General features: G+C 35.5%; 1 protein-coding gene across 4 annotated transcripts; it reads left to right on the top strand.

Annotated features, from left to right (window-relative positions):
• The first annotated feature begins 367 nt into the window (after positions 1–367).
• Positions 368–16,734, top strand: PAN2 (PAN2-PAN3 deadenylation complex catalytic subunit PAN2). 4 transcript variants are annotated; one of them, XM_077436895.1, is made up of 25 exons: positions 368–1,697; positions 4,546–4,706; positions 5,853–6,022; positions 6,104–6,224; positions 6,296–6,498; positions 6,592–6,796; positions 6,880–7,019; positions 7,093–7,342; positions 8,747–8,869; positions 8,949–9,068; positions 9,155–9,236; positions 9,308–9,468; positions 9,549–9,837; positions 10,723–10,895; positions 11,495–11,619; positions 11,701–11,833; positions 11,917–12,050; positions 12,139–12,328; positions 12,901–13,139; positions 13,221–13,471; positions 14,675–14,804; positions 14,894–14,951; positions 16,042–16,205; positions 16,289–16,398; positions 16,470–16,734. In XM_077436895.1, exons 1-25 carry the CDS (start codon positions 1,661–1,663, stop codon positions 16,634–16,636), a joined length of 3,936 nt encoding a protein of 1,311 aa, XP_077293021.1. In that variant the 5' UTR covers positions 368–1,660; the 3' UTR covers positions 16,637–16,734. The 4 variants fall into 4 exon arrangements, with proteins under 4 accessions (XP_077293021.1, XP_077293018.1, XP_077293019.1 ...); XM_077436892.1 differs by having other exon boundaries at positions 9,549–9,987; XM_077436893.1 differs by having other exon boundaries at positions 6,589–6,796.
• Positions 16,735–18,533: the final 1,799 nt, after the last annotated feature.

Here is an 18,533-nt window from a genome sequence, read left to right as displayed (position 1 = left end):
TTCGCACCTCGCAGGAATGCATCCATGTTTTTAGCAGACCTGATGCACTCAGGGAGGGCATTCTACATGAGCACACCCCTGTGAAAAACACCCCCAGCCGTCTTATTATTTCTTACTCTACTTACAACTAGTTTGTCCGTATTTCTAGTATAAAAACTATGTTTATCTCTATTCCTTATTATATAATCATCAAAATACTTAGGTAATAACTTATGATCTAACTTATAAACAAAAGACAATGTACTAATATTTAGACTAATTCTCATCCATCCTAATTCATCTAACATACTTCCAATACTCTTAAATCTACTCACATTCAAAATAGCTCTCATAGCTTTATTCTGTATTTTTTGCATTTTTTCTAAATCTTGGCCACTAAAAAAATTAAGCACAGTGGCACAATAAAAAACATGTGGCAAGACAATTGAATTAAACACTAAAATTTTACTTTTTTTACTTAAAATATTTCTTAATCTACATAATACACCAACTTTTCTAGCCATTTTTTTTATTATATAGTCAGCGTGCATTTTAAAATTTAGTCCTGAATCTATGTATACACCTAAGTATTTTATATTTTCAACTTTTTCAATTAACTTATCATCAATTCTAATTTCATTCAATATATTTTTATTTTTACCATTCAACCACATCATTTTTGTTTTATTCACATTCAACTTTAATTTATTTTCACACAACCAGTCATTCACATAATTTAATTCTATATTTAAAATCTCAGACATTACATCAACATTCTTTCCAATTATATATATCAATGTATCATCTGCAAACAAATGTATTTTAAACATCTTAATTACCTTAACAATATCATTTATATATAATATAAATAATAAGGGTCCCAATTTGGACCCTTGCGGCACTCCATGAGGTGTTACAAATTCAGAGGATAACACCTTATCAATTTTTACTATTTGCCTTATATTATTTAAGTATAAGGTAACTCTGACACAATTAGTGAGCTATAAAGTATTTGCAGTCGAAGCGAAGGTACCTTTCGGGTGGAAAGGGGGAGTTTGGTGTGGTTAAGTCGTTGTTGAAACATGGATAGTTTAGAAGCAAGTAAGTATGTAGTTCCGAATCGCTGGGTAGTTTCTCTGCGGCCAACGCGAATTGCGAAAACGAGAATCGTATGCGTTATTGTGGCATTACAATGCATGCCGTGTTCAACTAGTTAAGAATAAAATAAAATAAAATCAGTACGAATATTAACCATACTTTTCAAGTGTGAACATTAGTATGAAAGTTCATATTGACTATATTTTAAAATTAGCGATTGACATTTTCATGCACGCAAAGTTAACAAATCCATTGAAAATAAATTGGGAATCAACTTAATGATAAAATGAGACGTAGTTTCAGAGAGAAATGAGCAAACAAGGGGTAAAAAATCGATATCGCATTATTTGAGAGGGGTTCGCGAACGCGCGGCATTCACGAGCGCGGCAGTGTTCGGCGCGTTCGCGGGCGATGTTGTGGTGGGGCGGCCGCGGCGCCCTCGGCTGCGGCTGCTGCGGCGGCTCTGGCGCTTTCCACGGTTTCCACCATTTCCACCATTTGCACAGATTCCACGGCCTCCGCGGCTCTGGCTGCTGCCGAGACTTCGCCCCCACCAGCGACGCCGCCCCTCGCCCCACCAGCCATGGACTACCTTAACACGTACCCAGCCACTGGATCTGGTAAACCTCACACCCCCCCCCTCCCCTCCCCCCCCGCCCTACACTCGATTCGCGCCAATTTCGAACGTCAGACGTCAGACGTCATCTGTCACGTGCGTCGCGACATACATATACAAATATAATATGTGTATATGTATGACGCGGGGCGCTTTGTTTTTGTTTTCGCCATTATTGTGGTCGTTGGCTTTGGAGCGTGCGCCCCATTTACCCCCCCCCCCCCCCCTACATACTTTTAGGTCCGTTTCCGTGCTTCGATTCAATATGTCGGCCATATGTTGTTGTTGTGTCCTCAATACGCGGCGTCCCGTTACGCGTCCGTTATTCGTTACATTCGCGTGTCACATTGACAGTCGACGTCACGCACTGACAGACCGCTCGCGATGATCTTTCGCCTCTTCGATCATGGATTCCAGTAATTCACCCATTTATATACGTCAAAAGTTCACCCCATTTTCGTGCGTTTCTAGGCTGCTTTCGCTATGACAACACATCGTATCGCTCTAGGGGTCAAGGTCACCGCCTTACAGATTTGCCTATTCGAATTATCATATTTGTCAACAATTTCAACAGCTGACTTGTAGTCTGTGTTTACTCTTCTTTGTGTTTATGTAGAGGCATTGTAACCTCTGTTTATTATGTTCACTTCAAATGCTAAATCGTATCCACGGATAGGCATGTGCTTCGCACGTGTGCTTTTGTACCACATAAATATGTGCCTGCACATGTTTTATAGCCTGCTTGCGTGATAAAAATACTACACAAGTGTGACGAATTCAAAATTAGGTCAAAAACAATAGCTACTAGCGTTTATATGTTATTTATGATTTGTGAAGCCTACAAATGTAAACACTCTGAAGCTAAATCCACAAATCATAAAACCATTCTATATTATTTTCTAGCTATATTTATGGAAAAAATTAAAGTCACCTTTGACTTCAAACGTCTTATCTGGTATGTTTTTAAATTCACTATGTTCTTGACCTTTTCAGTAAAGCTCCTCAACCTTTCATAATCCAATTATTAAAATGAACTATATTTTTTTAAAGAAAAATATAACAAATACACACATTACCGGATTCAATTGAAATTTAAAAATAATAATTATTTTATACTATTTTTCTACTACTTTTATCATTTTTTCTATTTTGATCTCGCTTCGTCTTAAGCTGCCTTTTTTCAATATTTCCACTTTATTCTGAACCCCTCCTCTAGTGTATGTATGCACCTGTTGCCAGTGGCGTAGCGAGGATAAATGACGGCGGGGGCAAGCATACTTTGCCTCCTTTTTGTCATGTTTGTTGACTTATAAAATTTGCCAACATACATACTACATATTATTATATATATGTTATTTTATGTCAAAATGATTTCTATATATAAAATTCAAGTATCTTATATATATATCTAGCAAATTCAGGGACTTGAGATATCGTGATTTGTTTGTTCCTCCTGTGGCTCGCACAAATATGTTGACAACGGCTCCTATATCTAGGGCTATATATCTGCTCAACCGGATTTCTGGTGAAATTGACCTCTTCAATATAAAATATACTAATCTGGTTGAGTGGTTGTTGAGGAATGCCAGTGGTTGATTTTGCCTATTAAATATGAATGATTGTTATTACTTTATCTATGTTTTTGTTTTTATGATTTTATGATTTTAATGATGTTGTGTCAATATTGTTATTTTTATAAGTTATTATTACTGTTATGATGTTATTTTTACTGAATGACCGGCCACAGTGACGCGTTGGAGATCTCTGTAATGTCACTTTGGCTAATATGTTAAATAAATAAATAAATAAATAAATATGTACATACGTATTAAAATACATTGTTTAGATGTAGCTAATCTAAACAAACGCTAGATAACTTAGGTTAAAAGCTTAGGATTTCGAGTTTTGTAAAGGTGTATTTAGACTCTCTAATATATGTATCTTGCAACAATATAAAACGAACAAAAGAAGTCTATTCGTGAATGTATTTTTCCCAAAACTATAACAGTTCCATCTTCTTCATTGTTCTTAAAATGTAATGCTTACAATCTGAAATACTCAGCAGTTAGGGATTTCCATCGGCAAATTCTGCTATGGTTATAAATTCCGGTGTAAACCAGTCTTCATAAACATTGACACGGATTACACGACCCACGTTCAATGCATTTTTTTTTCAATGCTACTTGGAAAGCCTTTAGCGGGTAGTATTCTTGTTTATTTTTTACTTACTCAAAATACAACGACTATCGGCGTATTTAAGGGTCACGGACTTGTTGGCAAAACGCCGATCGGCGTTGGTCAGCATTCAGAGGGTTAAATGCATATTTCGTTTCACAGTCGGGCTCAAATCGTAGAAAGACTATGTGTTTGTAATGTTTTTAGACAAATTTGTCACCCGCTTACATTTTACTTTTCAAAGTAAACCTAAAATACTACGAAATATGACAAGTCATTAAGTAAAAATATGCATTTTGCCTTTGCGGTGCCCTCAAAGTACTCAATGTGGTGTCAAGTACTCAATCAATCCATATCCTCAGGTGTCTTCGATCAATCGGTACTCCCGTTGATCCCTGAGGCGCCTCAAAAGCTAATGCGTCCGGGGCATCAATTCATATCCTCAGGTGTCTTCAAAGCTGGTGCGCTCGGAGCATCCATACCCATTTCGACCCCCCACAGGCGCCCCCAAAGCTAATCCGCCCCCCTCTTGTTACGTCACTGCCTGTTGCACCTGTCTAATTGTAGCATTGAAGATAAAGATGTTGCTTTTATGAAACACCTTTCTTATAGGGGTCTTTTCTATACCAGATTATACTAATCTATATTTTTTTTAATTGTGTACATTTCTGTTTTAGGGCAATACACGTCGTATTACGTTGATCCATATAGAGGTAACGGTGGCGATTTAGAGTATCACCAAATCGGAACTGTGTTATCGGACGGTGGCGACAACTATGGGGTGTCCAGCGTTGTTTTCGATAAGTATGAAGAATTATTTTGGATGGGAAATCAAGGGGTAAGTTTTCAATAAACATATCAGGGGTAGAGCGGAAAGAAATGACCGTTTTTATTATGTGCTCTTTTTTTGAAGTCAGTTTGGTCTCGGTTGCCGTTGAATAAGTATGTCAATATTGGCATTAGTTTGAAGCTCCGTTTATCATGTTGCGGTTTTCATTTCAATTTTGATATTTATTGTGTATAATATACTGATAGTGATTTTAAGTAAAATTTAACAAAATCCGACAACCGAAAGTAGAACATTTGTCTTGTGCAAGTTTCCATACATTTGCGCTCAATTTGTATGGAAAATGCTGTCTTAGCTGTTAGTATTTCATAATGCTGCCGGTATGCGTGAATGTGTCTGTACGGTTCAATATATTTTCACCCATATACATAAAATCGATGATGCAATTGCGGTGTGTTGGGTTGTTTTTGTTTGACAAGGGGTTAAAGTCCAAATAAGCTATTGAGAGAAACTTACGGGGATATTTTGAAAGTTCATAAATGTCGTCGCAGGTTCAAGGAATTTTAAAACGGTGACCAGAGATTTAAAGAAGAAGCCAAAGTCAGGAAGACATAAAAAATTCGACAACGAAGTGCTGAAATCACTAGTGGAATCAGATCCGCTTAAGACGATTAAGAAATTATCTCAAGATGTCCTGTCCTGGGCAACTGTCCTGCCTGTCCCTGGGCAACTGTAAAGGATCATTTAAAAATGCTTGGGACAAAACATAGGCAAAGAGTTTGGGTTTTGCACGACTTGACGCAGTCGTGGGTCAACGAGTGACCATTTTTGTTGTTGTTGCTGAGCAGGTATGAAACCGATCCGCTTTGTTACTGGGGATGAAGAATAGATCCTTTGCACCATCGGATTATCCTTTGCTTCGAAGTATAGAACATTTGCTTCCGAAGTATAGAACACATAAACGCCTTTTTTAAATCATAGGAACTACATTTTTATAAAAGAGACATTGAAAAGATGGCCAAATTGTTCAGAGATATTATTAATATAATGGGAATTACTTAATAAATAGAATATAGTTATTTTGGAAATTAATTTTTTGTCAGTATTTAGCAAAAACGTCATTTCTTTTCGCTTTACCTAATATGTATTCGGAGGTTTGTTTTTCCCGACTTGAAAGTAATGGTGTATTTCTTTTAGGGTCATGTCACGTCTTACTACGGCCCCACTATGCAGAGGCATACGTCGTTTCAAATACATGCAAGCGAAGACGTTCGATCGTTGCTCAGTATAGATCAAGGAATTCTAGCTCTCACCAAGTCATCTCTCAAACTTCACATACGAAGAGGAATTCCGAAGTTCACTTATAAGTGAGTTGTGACGAGTGTCTTTTATTTTGCAAGTGTGCTTGTCGTGGATCGTCATTACATTGTGGAATTGCATTTTTGTAGGTCATGTAACATGATGGATATGCAGTGCCTCGTAACCATGAACAACAATAGAATTATTATGGGAGGGCATCAAAACAAATTAGTTGATTTTGATTTAAACCGCCTTAAAGAAGTCAATCAGGTGTGTATATAATATGTGATCGACTGTTGTTTTTTGTCTTTGAATTGTATTTTAAGATTTATTTTGTTCAGCATCTTCTGGATACTCCGGAATCCAACTGTGCAATATTACGACGGCATTCCCATATGTTGGCAACGGGGGATCCTCGTGGAGCTATCACTCTCCACGATCCAGTTTCACTTAAGACACAACACGTAATAAATACTCACTCGGCCAGTTTAAGTGATTTTGACATACAAGATAATCTTATTGTGTCCTGTGGTTTTAGTATGAAGTGAGTTTCACTCGGAGGTTTTTTTTTTAAATTGTTTGCTTCTCATTTGTTACTCGAGTATATTAATAATACATTTGATGATTTCTTCAGCAGCGGTAGTGTTTCCTGTGATTGCTTTTTGTTAGCATATGATATTCGTACGATGAGGCCATTGCCTCCGTTGGCTCTGTGCTGTGAACCCTTATTGCTAAGATTCATTCCACCTGGAGCTGGTCAGCTAGCTGCTGTTGCTTCTCAGGGTCGTGTTCAATTAGTAAATACTTCGCACAGGGTGCAATCTCGAGTTAATCTCTTTCAGGTGAGAATGTTTTCAAGTATATTTCAACGCTGAAACAAAATCGTAAGTTTCGAATGTAACTTTGAATGTGTGTTGGTTTATAGATGGATACACAGAATTCTCAATGTTTGTCATTCGACGTGTCTGCCACTGGTCAAACGTTAGTGTTTGGAGATCAATCAGGAAATTTACATTTATTTTCATTAGGACAAAATAGTGAACCTCTCTTTAACGAATACTCTAGGTAATTATTTTAATCGATACTGATTGAATTCGACTAAATTTGAGAGGTAATCGATGAAAGGCTTTCGTTGCAGGGAAACTGAATTTGCTGACACGCCTGAAGAATTGCCGAGCGTCAGTATTACAGATGATTCGTTTTTACTTTCCTCTGTTCCCCGTCCTCCGCTGTTCCCGGGAAGGAATCCCGTTAGTGACTGGCCAAAAGAGTTTACGAAAACTGGTTATAGACTACCGAAACCCATAGATGCTGAGATATTGAAAAATATGAAAATGCAAGGACCCATCGGCTGTGCGCCGAATCCTCGTAACACTTTACGAAATCAGGTGAGTTTTTTTAATTGATTATTATTAATCGGCAGGTGGATATAGCCTACTTATTAATAAAAGCCTTTGATCGTGTCAGTAATGACGTTCTTCTGATCAGGTTAGCTGAAGTGGGATTTTCACAATTTGCATTTGCAAGCAATTTGTTACATGTGGTCATTTTGAATATCCTCCATATTTTATATTATGGTGTAACTCAAGGGTCCACTTTAGGTCCCTTAATATTTACCATTCTGATAAATAACCTTCCTTGAGTCTTACCTAATGCATCGTGTCTCTTGTTTCCTGATGACGTCAAATTATTCATTTCGGTCAAAAATGAGAGGCAAGCCTCTCTTCTTCAAGCTTGATATTGACGCTGTCCTTGAGTTCAGTTATATTTTAGGTCTAGAACTTAATATTAAAAAATGTGCAATAATGAGCTATGGACGAGCATATTCGCTGTATTATCATGGCTATTCCATTGGATCCGTCTTGTTGGAGCGTGTTGAATCTATCGTTGATTTGAGTATCTCTTGTGATCTTCAACTCACCTTTCACAACCACGTCAAGACAGTCTCTGACGTTTTCTTTTGTCGACTCGGATTTGTCTTTAGATATGCAAGGTTATTCTCCGACGCTATATTTTCTCGCTTGTGAGAAGCATGCTGGAGTATAATGCTATTGTACGGAATCCGAATAAAGCAAACTACTCTCTAGTGATTGGGAAAGTGCAAAAGCTTTTCTTCGTTTCCTATATAGGAGAGAGTTTGGGTATTATTCATATTTCTACCGTACTCCTTTTGTTTTGGGCATGCTTGGGTATAATTCCTTCGAACTTCGGAGATATGTACTTCTCATTAATTCGTTTTGTTCTCCAGCTTCTACATGATAATACGTCTTGCCCGTCGTTGCTGAAACAGTTAGGACTCTATGTCCCTAATAATTATGTGCGTGATAGACATCATCATTTGATGGTTTTACCTTGTGCCTGAACAGTTCTTTATTGGATGGCTCTTATTCCAAGAGCTATCCGACTTCTTAATGAAATCGTTGCTGCCGTGCCTGAATGTGATATTTTCCACCTCAGTATTAGTATTCTATTCACAGCTGGTTCTTTGTGCATTCATATATGTATGTATGTACAAATATTGGTGCTGCCTGTTGATGCAAGCCATTCCCAATTTTTCTTTTTATATTTAACTACTATTATGTATGTGTTTTGTGACTACTTCTACTATTGTTTGAACTTTTGCTGCTATTGTTTTTTTTTATGTATTTATTTCTTTTATATTTTCGACCATTATGGCGCATTAGGAATTCTTATGAAGCCACAATGGTCTGAACTTGAAATAAATAAATGAATTATAAATCAATATTATGTGTTAAAAAATTTATTTGATTTATTGTTTCGATTTTTTTTAGATTCCCTACGTTTTTGAACAACCGACAAGTCCTTGTCACAGTAAAAATTTAGAAAATAGTGTAAGCAATAATTCTGAAAATGAAGGAAGTGTCTTTGTTGCCATTCCGAAAAGATATCGAAAGGTAGTTCAATTATTAAGCTTATTTTCAACTGTTTTTTCCTTTTATATCTATATACAATAATGAATAAATCGTTTTGTAGGTCGAAGTACGATATTCAAAATTAGGCTCGAATGATTTTGATTTTGACCAATATAATCGAACTGGATTTCCAGGTTTAGAAGCAAATTTGCCTAATTCTTACTGTAATTCTATGCTTCAGGTTTGTTACATATCTCCCGATTCCTCTTTATTATTATATATGTATGTTAAAGTATAGTTGTGCTAAAAATGATGTGATATTTTTAGGTGTTGTATTATAATAGTGCAATAAAAATGACACTTTTGAAACATACATGCAATAAGGAGTTCTGTTTAAGCTGTGAATTAGGTATGCATTCATATTTACTTGCTCGACAAATGGTTCAATCGACGTGTGTCATTAATGATGTTTTCTTTTAGGTTTTTTATTTCGTATGTTAGATACGTCATCTGGAGCTCCATGCCAAGCGTCAAATTTCCTACGGGCATTTCGTACAGTGCCTGAGGCCTCAGCGTTAGGACTCATATTGAGTAATAATCCTGAGACTAGATCAAAGACTAATTTAGGTTCACTTATTCAAGTGAGTGTTTATGAATTTTGAATATGGACGGATGTGTTTCAATTAGAGTTAATGTTGTTAATGTTTCTTTAATTTCACAGAGTTGGAATCGATTCATATTGCACCAGATGCACTATGAAATTTTAGAAACCCGAAAGAGAGAGAAGGAAACCGTGTCGGGAGAACAGGAGCTCAGCCTTAGAAAAATTTCTAATCATATTAAAGCGCTGTCTGTTAATTCGTCGTATATAAATAATAAAAATTCGAACCCATATTGGGATAAGGTTGCTCTCGATGACGCAGATTTTCCAGAAATTGGAAAGAAAGTTCAGAAAAAGAAATTAGACGTGGAAGACGTAGACGGACTGAGTGTTGTGACGCAAGATGAGGGTAAATATATGTGGTTGTCATCTTCCGTCTTAGTTAATAACACGAGTGACTTCTACGATTCGTTAGATTGTTATGATACCGATTTGTCATCCGCACAACATTGTATGGATGGTAAGGAAAATAATGAGTACGCTTTGGATAATTATGGAGGTAATAATTAATGGCTCGTCGGTATGTTTTAGTTTGTGTTTGCCGCTTGTGTAATTTTGCATATTACTTTCATCCGTTTTGATAATGTTAGACGCTCTGATTTGTTTCTTTTATTATTAGATATAAAATGTGCCATTTTTTACACTTTCCTATCAATTGTCAATTAATGCATGATATATACAGATAATATAAAAAAAAAATGCACCGATACCGAAAAATTGTATTGAAAAAAAGCTGTATCCAGTAAGCAATCGAATGTCAACAGGTTTTAACTGTAAAAATAAACATGAAGCAAGTTTTATTTGTGTGAATTTTGTATAACTTCACCGTTGAAAAGTCATCATAGATTGTTGTATAATTACCGTAATTGGCATGTATTTTTTTTGTTGTTTTATTTTTGAAATTTGTATGAATATAATATAATGGTTTTGTAGATGTCACTTAGTTTCGATTATTATGATTTATTTATGTATGTTTTATTTTGTTGTTGTGTGAACCCTGAAGACTGGTTTGATTTAAAATATATAATTTTATATGATATAAAATTTGCATGTCTTATCTACAAATTTAAAAACAATATATAAATATATAAATTTTTAATTTACAAAATTAATACTGAAAATTTGCATGAGTTTACATATGTATGTATGTATATTGTATGATTTTTTATACGTTTACAAATTAGAATATTTAATATGTATATTATATTTATGTATGTATTATTGTTCTTGTTAGGTACAGAAGATTTGAATCTCATAGACGTGGATGATAGTCAATATGAAGAGAATATCGAACCATCGAGTAGTAATGACAGTAAAAACAAAATCAATTCAGAAGAGACTGATGTATCGAAACTTTTTGGAACTAAACAATTTCAAATTCATAAATGTTTGAAGTGCAATAGAGAGGTATGTGTATTTTATTTTTATTAAATTTTGTTAACCCTTTGCCCGCGGCAATAAATATAGCGAACAAGCCCTGTACGCGGCGGCACCTTTTTCGCGAATTTGGCAATCGAGTTTTCGACCTTAAATACAGATTTTAATATTTACTCAAGTAACCAGATATGTTAATCAACACATGAAGTATTATTTTAAACAATAAAATACACAATATATCTCGTGGTGTTGGATTAATTGTCAAATAATCATTCTTCATACAATTGAGACGTATCATCGCCATTGTTCAACAGACGTGACGTCACATAAACGAGGTTTCAGTATGGTTCCACAAAAAACTAATTTTGACTGGTATATATTCATTTTAAGCAAATTGAATAGATGGCATTCAACTCTCAGTAATATATTCAACCAATTTTGAACCTTAAAACAGTTGAAATAGGCGCATATAAGCCTCAAAATCCCGTGCAAAGTTCAGAAATTCTATGGAAGACAGCCGCGCTACAGACTTGTCGCCCAAAGCTTCCATAGAAGAAGGCCGCAGGCAAACGGTTAATGTAGCATTGAAATCGTTGTACGTTTTTGATTTTTTTTTGTATTTTGTACAGGAACGCAAGGAATCTATAGCATTACTTTGCAATCTCCAATATCCTAGTCAAATACCGGTGGAACCTGTCGCTTTTTCAGATTTACTGCGAGCTTCTTTATGTCCCAGAAGAACGACTCCCGCGTGGTAAATACCACCAGCTGAAATTTATAGTAGGATAAATACTGTTTCCCTTTTGATTTATTTGTTTTTGTTGTTTTGAATAAGGTGTGAAAGCTGTAGAAGATTCACTCCGACTTTGCAAAGCTGTTCCGTGCGACAGTTACCAGAGTTACTAGCAATCAATTGCGGATTGAGTACGACGACAGATCGCGCATTCTGGCAGAAACAAATGGATCACGTAATTAATACCATTTCGTGTTTCTCACCGTCGTCGTCGCCGCTTGCGACTTGCGTTCTAATCGGATTGTTTGATGATTTTAGGTGGTTGCGTCCGTGTTGAATCACACGAATGTGCACGAAAAGTTCGCGAATTCGTCCGCGTCTTTCAGTACGAAATCTTGCCGTTACGGCAGTAATTGCTCAAGGCCTGGGTGTAAATTCAAACATCCGGATGAGTGAGTCCCTTTTGTTGTGATCTCGATGTCTTCTGATTTATATGTTTTTTATGTGTTTTATTTGATTTGTTATCAATTTGTAACGCAGCCCAATAACCAGAGGCTCATCATCCTCAGCATTTTCTGCATTAAGAATAGGCAATCCATCTCTTTCTTCGCGTACTCTTCACCATCTTTATATTCAGAATCCTTGGCTCCCTCAAGAAATTGAGGCACGACTAACCAAAACCGGAGATTTAGTGGTTAATAGAACAGATATTAGTAGTGTAAAAAACAAAGTAAGATTTTCACACGATACTTATTTCTATATAAATTAAGTCGTAATTTTTAAGTACACAGTATAAATTATTTCACAAGGAAATGTTTAGCTACTTCTTTTAGCAATGAAGTTTCATAGAATTTTTATTATTATACATTTCTATAATTTTTGGGGTAATAGCAAATCCAATTAATTTCAAAATTATGCAGAAATATACATATAATACTTTTGGTTTTGTTTAATGCTTGTTTGTTTACGAAATATCGATTATGATAGTAAATTGAATTGAGTAAAAACACTGTCATTGACAAAATTTTATTAACAATAACAATAAAATTTGCTTTCGTAATCGGTATGAATTATTTCTTTTACAGTATTTCATTGTTGTTGATTGCTTTGATTATATATACTGGTACTAAAACAAATGGTATTCAGTATTTGAATTTTTTTTAATTTTATTTAAAATCAAATGGGATTGAAAATAATTCCGACATTAGCATTATTATTATATATACGTATATATATATTTTTAATATATTTTATTTTGTGATTGAGTCGTACGAGGCTATTAAACAATGGTTTTTATTTTAGGGTGACATATCAAATATTCACAGTACAAATCCGAAGGTCAAACTTGACCAGAACGGTGTAGCTAGCACAGTTGATGATAAGAAATTAGCCGATTTAGCTAAACAGTATTCGTTGAGTGCCGTCGTCTGTCACATTGAAGACGTGCAAAAGAATATAGTTTCGTTTGTTAAGATGAACGGCGACGACCACAGAGTGCCGCAGAACGGTCAGCCGCAGTGGTTCCTCTTCAACGACTTCTGGTGAGTATTTCCCTCGCTTGAATGCGTGTGTGGTGTTTAATTTGGACTTTGGTGCTTATGGCGTTGTTCAATTTGTTTCAGCGTTTCGCCGATATTGGCAGCCGAGGTTACGTGGTTTAATCTGGAGTGGAAAGTGCCTTGCGTCCTTTTCTATTCGAATAAAACGCTCACGCCCAATGATCATCCGACACATACTAGTTCAGGACCGTTGTGGAACGGGCTGTCGTCGTTTTTGCCGACTGCTAATAAAATATTTTTCGAAGACGGACGTATCGTCGCGTCCCCGACGGTTGCGTTCACACCTTTGGCGGCGCACGAAATGCCGAAATCAGGTATTTTTTTGCCTCGCATAATGTTCTATTGTATGTAGAGCTGTGTTCTCATTCAAAATTTCACCCTGAAGTAGTGTCAATTCCTACTCTTATACTTTTGATTGGTGTCGATGGGTTTGTTGATTGCGTCGAAATCGTCTAGTGCGGCGTTTCTCAACCTCTTTTGGACCGTGGCCCCATTTTGCGTTTAATATTTTTCTGTGCCTCCCCCCCCCCCATATTTAGTTAAAAAGTACATATTAAAAATATCATATAAACTTTATTTTATAATTACAAATTTGAATATACAAACGTAGTATTTCTTTTAACCCTTTGCCCGCGGCAATAAATATGGCGAACAAGCCCTTTTTCGCGAATTTGGCAATCGGGTTTTTGACCTTGTATACAGATTTTAATATTTACTCAAGTAACCAGATATGTTAATTAACACATAAAGTATTATTTTAAACAATAAAATACATAATATATCTCGTAGTTTTGGCTTAATTGTCAAATAATCATTCTTCATACAATTGAGACGTATCGTCGCCATTGTTCAACAGACGTGACGTCACATAAACGAGGTTTCAGTATGGTTCCACAAAAAACTAATTTTGACTGGTATATATTCATTTTAAGCAAATTGAATAGATGGCATTCAACTCTCAGTAATATATTCAACCAATTTTGAACCTTAAAACAGTTGAAATAGGCGCATATAAGCCTCTAAATCCCGTGCAAAGTTCAGAAATTCTATATAAGACAGCCGCGCTACAGACTTGTCGCCCAAAGCTTCCATAGAAGACGGCCGCAGGCAAACGGTTAAAAGACCCATGTAAACTCCTTCCCAACCTTATTTGAAAATCTTTGGAAAATCTCTTTTCAGATATGCGATAAATCCTCGATATTTGCCAACCATTGAAGTCGCCCCATCGGTTGCACAAGCTAGTATATTTTCCGAAATGCAAACGTTTATTCAATTTGATGACAAATAAAACATTTAAGCTCTTCTTTCGATATTATTTAAATATAATTTTATTTTGACTGCCTCCCCTAGAGCTTGTTATACCTCCCCAAAAGTACAATTATGGTTTTTGCCTCTCTTGAGAGTGTGTGGGTCTCCCAAGGGGGCCACATGGACCCAGGTTGAGGAACGCTAGTCTAGTAGCAGCATTTGGGAACTACTGATGTAGAGTTGTATGTAATTTTAGTCGTGTTTTGTAGGTGAACTAGTTGGGATGGATGCAGAGTTTGTGACGTTGAATCAAGAGGAAGCGGAATTAAAGAGTGATGGTAGATTGTCCACTATTAGACCTAGTCGTTTGGCTGTTGCTCGTATAACTTGTGTTAGAGGGTAATTAATTATTATTTTTTATTATATATAATATAATGAGTATTGAGTATTTTTGGCAGGATATAACAATATTTAATATTATATTTAAGGCAAGGACCTATGGAGGGGACTCCGTTTATCGATGATTACATTTCTACTCAAGAGCAGGTTTGTTATCATTGCAACAATGTTTACAATTTGATCATTAATATATTTTAAAGGGAACTAATTATTTGGTGGGTTAAAAATAAATAAAATGATCAGTTAGAAATTAAGATTAATGATCAGTAATTTATTAAATAAGTGACCGGTTCAATAATATATGTAAATGATCAGTAAATAACAATTTTTCAATCAGTAATTAATTAAATAAATGATCAGATAAATAATATAAATGATAAGTATAATCAAATAAATTATAATTTTTCAGTTGGATGGTAGCGCGTCGTCCATCTTAGATCTTAGCAGCCAACACTTATTTATGGTTGGCTCTGTTCATTTTAGGTTAGGTTGTTAGTGTCGGGATTTATTAAAAAAAAACATCTTAGCAGCCAACACTTATTTATTTAAGGGTCAGGTTAGGTTAGGTTAAGTTAGGGTTGGCCTCATTCATTTAAGATTAGGTTGTTAGGTTCGGTGTTTATTAATTTAACATACACGCGAGAACTGAGACAGTGAGACTGAAATGAACTTGGAGCGAGGGTCGAGGACTGAGGGGGGTTGAAAATGGAGAGAAAAGTTAAAGCCGGGTCAAATACATATCCGAGAAAAAGTCAGTCCAAGGGAAAAAACAAAAATCAGACAGCCAGTAGCGTCAGCAAGTGAAAGAAAGCCAGTTGGAAAATTAATTCGAAGTCCAGGAGAAAAGCAAGAAATCAAAACACCAGTGAATGTCAGATTTTATCAACGCGTGTTGCGAAAACGATCCGATACGGCAAAATTGGCTTCATCACTTCATCTGTCAGAATGCGTAAAACTGATCGTTTCATTTAATAGTTGATCATTTATTTAAAAATCTTATCATTTCGTTTTATATACATACACTGATCATTTTGGTTTAATTACTGCACATATTATTTAAATACTCATCATTCTATTTAACAAGTGATCGCATAGCAACTGATCATTTATTATATTCACTGATCAATCCATTATTTTTACCTACCAAATGTTTTTGTTTACTGATCGAAATGTGAATTTTTTACTGATCGGGTTAAATAGAGGCCTGTTTTAAAAATGTTTTTATGTATATGTCTAGGTTGTGGATTATCTTACCAAATTTTCTGGCATTAAACCGGGCGATTTAGACGCGAATTTCAGTTCTAAACATCTAACCACTCTGAAGAGCACTTATCAAAAGCTCAGATATCTCGTCGACACCGGCGTGATCTTCGTCGGGCACGGCTTGAAGAACGATTTCAGGTTTTGTCCTCTTTATTCTTCGTTCACACATTACACGTGTGTGAATGAGACGAGTCTATCTAACAGTGTTTTTGATTTTTCAGAGTGATCAATTTAGTGGTCCCGCCCGAGCAAGTCATCGATACTGTGCAATTGTTTCATTTACCTCATCATAGAATGGTCTCGTTGAAATTTTTAGCTTGGCACCTATTAGGTACGGTATTGTTTTGCTGTGTCGTGTTGAATATATTGAACTCGGTTGACACACATGTTTTTGCTTTTCAGGTACAAAAATTCAATCGGATACTCACGATTCGACCGAAGATGCCAGGACGGCTCTACAGCTGTACAAGCGGTATTTAGAATTGGAAGCGGAGGGAGTGGTCACCGCGTCGCTGGCGTCTCTCTACGAAACTGGAAAAACTCTACAGTGGAAAGTTCCAGACGACTGATACATTTCTAATTCATCAAAAATATGTTGTTTAATATTGAATTGTAAATTAGTGAGAAGCGATCAATATTCCATTATTCGACGTTATCGGTTTATATTATGGAGAAACAAAAAAAAAAAAAGAAAGAAAATAATATTTAAGTAGCGAATGGTGTGAGAGAATAATTTATTTTTAAATGCACTTGTTAATGATGCTTACTATTTATCGCAGTACAAATTTACGCAAAAGAGTCTACTTTTGATTTTGAAATCATCGCATTCGAGATTATAACCGATCATTTTCCTATTATACACTTGCCTTCCTTTTCAATGTGGCAATAATTTTCACTTGCACACACATGCTCTTGTCTTTATTTTATTTTTTTATATACACAATAATTTGCATTTGTACTCGTATGTGTTGTTAAATACGTTTTCAAAATTACTTAATTCATACTTAAATTATTATTTCCGTTTCGTTTGTGAGATTACTAATGTATTGTATGTGTGTGTATGCGGTCCGGCGATTATTCCGCACACAGCGATCTCGCACACGTCACTAAAATCTCGAACACGGAACGTCTGGCACCCGGAAATTCCATCTATCGAGAGTTATCCACGCGAACTATCATATTAACGAGAATCCGAGTGCGTGATATTCCGTATTCGCGATTTTCGTCGTGTGCGCGATCGCAATGTGCGAAATAGTCCGTGTGCCGTGTATGTATGCATACCCATATCTAAATATTTAGGCTGTAAACTTTGAATTTTAATTTATATTATGTAGGATTTAATATTTTGATTGAACTTCTGTGGTCTTTTTTTCATATGCTTATTAAAACGTTTGCTCATTACTTAATTTGGATCCAAATTAAATGTCTCATTATTCTGTGATAGTTTTTTGAGAGCTTGTAAAACTTGCATACTTATCTACAATATATTGTACCAAATTACTATATATATAATATACATATGTATTTCAGTGGCGTGCCATCATTGGACTAGAGGACTATGCACTTAAAATCTCTTACCTAAAATTTAAAAATGTCAATAATTCAATCACAATATGTTCAAATCATTGTCCATAGTTCAGAAACCGGAATCTGCCTGATTTGAGGTAGTGGTAGTGGATTGTTATGGTAAGGACTGATATGGATGTGGATTTTTATGGTATTTGAGTATAAATATGACAAGGGACTGCTCGCGAAACGATTTCCTGAGGACAAATCAGTGCCGAAACAAATAACGAGGTCTCGGAATGATGCATTCTGGATCGATTGTTTGACGAATCATTCAGATGATTTAAGTTTTGAAGGGAAACAAGTTGTTATTGTAGGTTATGTGGGATATTTCTTTCTAAAATGAGAAATTCAAGACATTATTATAAATATATTGTTTTAAAAGTGACGGCACGCCACTGATATATTTGCACTAACCATTGTATTTTAATTTGAATGGGGGGGGGGGTCTTCTTTAATGTGCGCAAAAGTTTCCATGAATTTTTGTCCTTCGATTGAAATTTGTTATATTTTTAATACACACTCGTGTTCGATTATTACTAATAATAATTGTTGATTAATTTATTTTAACGGTTGTGAAATGGTCAATTTTATTTATTGGATTATATGTAACTACTGTTTGTTATGCAACTGACATGTAATTGTAGGTGAATGCAGCTTATATTTACAAAATATTTTGAATTGCAATATTCGTATCGGTCTTCATTGTTAAGTTTATATCTTTGTACAATATAAAATAATTGATTATAGGAATCAAAATCAATATCAATCATTGTTGATACACACACCTGTGTGTGTGTGTGTACTGAAAAACGCAATATAATGGACTGACTGTGATTTTATGATAGCGATGATGTCGTTATTGCTCATATGTAGGTGTATGTTCCAGATTTACGATCG

Source organism: Arctopsyche grandis, chromosome 8, assembly GCF_051622035.1.
Source record: "Arctopsyche grandis isolate Sample6627 chromosome 8, ASM5162203v2, whole genome shotgun sequence".
NCBI lineage: Eukaryota > Metazoa > Arthropoda > Insecta > Trichoptera > Hydropsychidae > Arctopsyche > Arctopsyche grandis.
This window is presented reverse-complemented; position numbering and strand designations above follow the sequence as displayed.